The sequence below is a fragment of the Protobothrops mucrosquamatus genome, unplaced genomic scaffold (genome assembly GCF_001527695.2).
Source record: "Protobothrops mucrosquamatus isolate PMUCROS unplaced genomic scaffold, P.Mucros_1.0 scaffold_231, whole genome shotgun sequence".
NCBI lineage: Eukaryota > Metazoa > Chordata > Lepidosauria > Squamata > Viperidae > Protobothrops > Protobothrops mucrosquamatus.
The window spans coordinates 88646-93677 of NW_015386307.1; the positions used below are offsets into that span (position 1 = coordinate 88646).

General features: G+C 38.9%; 1 protein-coding gene across 3 annotated transcripts in view; it reads right to left on the reverse strand.

Annotated features, from left to right (window-relative positions):
• Positions 1-5032, reverse strand: part of HUS1 (HUS1 checkpoint clamp component) — a 39277-nt gene that overhangs the window by 6967 nt on the left and 27278 nt on the right. For all 3 annotated transcript variants that reach the window (XM_029286876.1, XM_015829190.1, XM_015829183.1), the window contains one exon: positions 2944-3043. In XM_029286876.1, the coding sequence (XP_029142709.1) occupies positions 2944-3043 (100 nt within the window). The remainder of the gene's footprint in view (positions 1-2943; positions 3044-5032) is intronic.

Genomic DNA, 5032 nt, shown 5'->3' on the forward strand with positions numbered 1-5032 from the left:
TTATTGTTTAACTGCTGCTCGTTTGCTGATAGCCCAAAATTGGAAGAGCCCAATTCTGCCTACAATGGAAGACTGGAGATTGAAAGTTTCGAATCTTGCTGAAATGGCAAAGATCTCGGCTTATTTGAAGAACTATTCGAATGAACAATTTTTATCAATATGGAGAAGATGGATTGTTTATATTCAAAAGAAGCATAGATAGGTAGAATATAACTTAGGTTTTTAGATTTTCTTACTTTGTTTACTCTTTCTATCTTTTCATGTAGACTAAGATATTTTGTGGAGTTAGAGATATTAGTATTTGTTTACTTATATATGAATATTATCCGGGGACTAGGTTTGGGAAGTCCGGGGGGGGGGGTTAATTTTTTACTCTGTTTATTGGATTATGATTGTTTTTTATGATGAAAATAATAAAAAATTTTGGAAAAAAAAAATAAAAGCCCAGTCCAGCACAATACCACTGAAAAAGAAAAATAAGAAATTCAAGAAGAAACCAGCATGGCTGCACAAAGATCTCTCTGACAAACTGAAAGACAAAAAGGACAAATACAAAAAATGAAAAGAGGGGCACATAATTAAGGTTGATTATTAGCGGACAACCAGAACATGCAAAGATGAAGTCAGGAAAGCAAAGGCTCAGAATGAACAAGACGTGCAACAGAAATCAAGGATAATAAAAAAAAGTTTATTTCAATATATTAATAACAAAAAAAGTCAAGGAAACTATAGGTTCACTAAAGAGAAAAGATGGCAAGGAAGTAACAAGCAGTAGGGAGAAAGCAGAGCTGCTTAATTCATTCTTTGCATCAGTCTTCACACAAAAAGAAATTATAGTAAAACATACCAAAAAAACTCCTGCAAAAGACAAACTAGAAACAAAAATTAAAATAAAATAAGCAAGAAAATGGTAAGACCTATCCGACCTTGACGAATATATATCACCGGGACCCGACAGATTACATCCCAGAGTTCTGAAGGAGCTGGCAGATGTTATCCCAGAACCATTACACCATATCTTTAAAAAATCACTGGGAAAGTATCTGAGGATTGGAAAAGGGCTGATGTAGTTCCCATCTTCAAGAAAGGGGGGGAAAAAACAGAACCAGGAAACTACAGACCAATCAGCCTAACCTCAATACCTGGGAAGATAAGATAATCAAAAAACAGATCTGTGAACATCTAGAAACAAAGTTATAATGGCAGCCAGCACAGGTTTGTTAAAAACAAATCATGCCAAACCAATCTTATTTCATTCTTTGATAAAGTGACTAAATTGGTAGACCAGTGAAATGCCGTGAACATACTATACTTAGTAAGACATCTGACAAAGTAGACCACAACCTACTGCTTGGTAAGCTATAAAAAGATGGAATAGACAACATCACCACCAGATGGATTTGTAGCTGGCTGACAAACCGTACTCAACGAGTAGTCCTCGATGGTACCACATCCACATGGAGAGAAGTAAGCAGTGGGGTACCACAAGGCTCCATCTCAGGCCAAGTACTCTTTAATATCTTCATAAATGACTTAGATGAGGGAATAGAAAGGGAACCCATCAAATTTGCAGATGACACTAAACTGGCAGGAATAGTTAACACCCCAGAAGAAAGCTCAGGATCCAAAAAGACATTGACAAACTTGAACAATGGGCCCTATCCAACAAAATGAATTTTAATATGGAGAAAAGCAAAGTTTTACATCTAGGCAGGAAAAATCAAAGGTATAACTAAAGATTAGGTGAGACCTGGCTCAAAAAAGTAACTGGGAGAGGGATCTTGGAGTTCTAGTGGGCGATCACTTGACTATGAGCCAGCAGTGTGCAGCAGCAGCCAAAAAAGCTAATACAATCCTGGATTGTATAAACAGAGGCATAGAATCAAGATCATGTGAAGTATTAGTACTGCTTTATAAAACCCTAGTAAGACAACACCTGGAATATTACAACCAGTTTTGGTTACCATACTACAAAAAAGATGTTGAGACTTTGGAAAAAATTCAGAGAAGAACAACTAAAATGATCAAAGACCAGGAGACTAAAACATATGGATAACGGTTGCAGGACTTGGGTTTGGCTAATCTAAAGAAAAGAACAAATAGGGGTGACATGGTAGCAGTATTCCAGTATTTGAGAGGCTCCTACCAAGAAGAGGGGATCAGATTATTATCCAAAGTGCCAGAGGACAGAACAAGAAACAATGGTTGGAAACTAATCAAAGAGAGAAGCAACCTGGAATTAAGGAGGAACTTCCTAACAGTGAGGACAAATAACTAGTGGAACAGCTTGCCCTCAGAAATTGTGGGTGCTCCATCATTGGAGGTTTTTAAGAAGAGACTGACAGTCACTTGCCTGAAATGGTATAGGTTCTCCTGCTTGAGCAGGGAGCTGGACTAGAAGACCTCCAAGGTCCCTTCCAGCTCTATTCTATTCAAGAGTGGCCTGCGTACGGGATGCCTGAGGTAAATGGGTGTGGGGCACATGGGACAGCTCCACCCCCAAAGAAATAAGCCCTAGTGCATTTTTTGGTGTCCCCAAAAATATATGCTAATGTCTGATTTTCAGGGAAACACTGGGTAGTGGTTCAGTTCTGCTCCCAACCAAATCACAAAATTCCAGAAACTTTAACAATCTGCTATTGTGAGCTGAATCAAGCCAAGTCCACATCATTGTAGAACACCTTTATCTAAGCCAATCCAAATCTGTATTGTAATACCAAGGTGGCTACTGTGTTCACAGTAAGATCATAGATAACATTCAAGAGCATTGAACAACATAATCTTCATGGTCTCTGCAATTCTGTGATGTGTAGTATAGTGCTATATGCAGATGTGAAGCACTCTCTTTTCAATGGGACTATATTCCTAGTCTCATTGTACTATTTCATTTATAAAGACCTATGAAATCTCTCCTGGTCTGAAAAAAAAAAGTAAAATGCTTACCCCAAGGAGGATTTCCAAGGTCTCTAAAGTGAGTTGTAATACACACTAGATCAGTTTCTATTTTCAATTCCATCTCTCCATTTAGATTTGCTTCTATTACCTACATGGAAACAAATCAGTTTTGAGAACCATTAATAACATTTTCCAGTTCATTCTGACCATATGCTTATGTATACAACTATGCAGCATAAAAACTGCACTGAAACCTGAGCTGATCACTTAGTATTTGTGGAGTTACCTTCAGCATATACTGTAGTTTTGAAGACAGAATTTCAAAGAATGAGTCTTGGTATTCTGAACAACCATAAAAAGCAGAGTTGCTAATTAAATAGATTCCCCTCTTAACCTAGATTATTGTCATCCTGGTAAGAGCTGTTTAATTTTAAAATAAATGAAGTCTTTTTCACCAGGGATACACTCACCCCCTACTAACTAATAGACTGTAAGAGTCCAAGCAGTCTGGTAAATATACAAAAGAAAAAGGTATATATGGAATATTTATAAGAATTGTAAAGCTGTACACTCTTAAGAGTATGTTTATTCTTTATTCTATTTTATTCTATAGCCCATTTCCAGGCAAGTCTACAAATATCAATATGCCTATTGGTATCTTTCTACATGCCTCCTAAGTTTTTTTATCATTTGATGTTAACTTAGATTCTTTTAATTAACATTTTTATTATTTTAATTTTCTGTAATTAAGAATCATTTACCAAAAAATGGAGAGGGGAACGGTGAAAAAAAACAACAGTCACTAGCTTCATTTTATTTACACAATATAGGCTTCATAGCATTTTTAAAAAAAATAAACTGGTTTTTTTAAGAGGATGCCAGTTGCCTGGAAAAATAAACAAAAGAACTGAGAATAAAGGTGGGACTTCTGGTTTTGTCGCGCGGCGAGACGGGCAGAAGAAACCAAAGCTCTGGTTCCCATGCTCGATTTCAGCCTGCTATGGGTCCAAAAAGGACTGAAAGTCACCCCGTAGAGGTGACTGACCAAGAGGGACCCTTGTAGATCGCAAGAAGGTGGTAGCCGACCCACTTGATCCAAGGAGCCCACCGGAGCAGCAGCAGAAAGACTGGCTCCATCCACGTAGCCAGTCAGAAGCTGCTGACTGCCGGGAGGAAAAGCAATTTATTATAAGCACAAGCAACATTTTGGACTGGGGTGAGACTATTTTCCTTTTTTTCTCTACAATTTGAAAACCTGTCTTCGGGGGGAAAAAAACATCCGAAGCAATTTCCCGGAATTGAGGGGGGGTCTATCCTCCCTTCTAAAAGGCAGCAGTTTAAGCGTTCGGAGGAAACAGAGAAGTCTACAACATCATTGTAAATATAACAAACAGAAACAGAAAAAAGAAAAGTTTGGGTTTTTTTAACTTTTTTCCTCTTTTTTATATATTATTTTATATTACTTTTGGAGATTATTGGACTAAACTTGGTTTAAACCAATGGTTCTCAACCTTCCTAATGCCGCAACCCTTTAATACATTTCCTCATGTTGTGGTGACCCCCAACCCCCCATCCAGCTGGCCAGGGAGGGGGGCAGGAAGGCCGTTCCGCCGGCTCCGCCCAGCCTGGTTGGAGAAGCGCCCAGGCGGGGAGAGGGAGAGAGAGAGAGAGAGAGAGAGAGAGAGAGAGAGAGAGAGAGAGAGAGAGCGCCAAGAGGGCGACAGCACCGGCAGAGCTTAGTTCAGCCTCCTCCGCGGAAAGGGCCGCGAAGCAGCGCGGCCTCCCTTAGGACAGGGGTAGGAAAACCCAAAACACTCAAAGAGCCATTTGGACACGTTTCCCACCGAAAACAAAACACTGGGAGCCGCAAAACCCTTTTAATATCTAAAATGAAGATAACACTGCATATACAGTTGCAAGAAAAAGTATGTGAACCCTTTGGGATAACGCGGAGTTTTGCATGAATTGGTCATAAAATGTGCTCTGAACGTCATCTAAGTCACAACAATAGAAAAACACAGTCTGCTGAAAATAATAATACACAAACATTACATGTTGCCATGGTTTAATTGAACATAACATGTAAACATTCACAGAGCAGGGAGGAAAAAGTATGTGAGCCCCTAGCCTAATGACG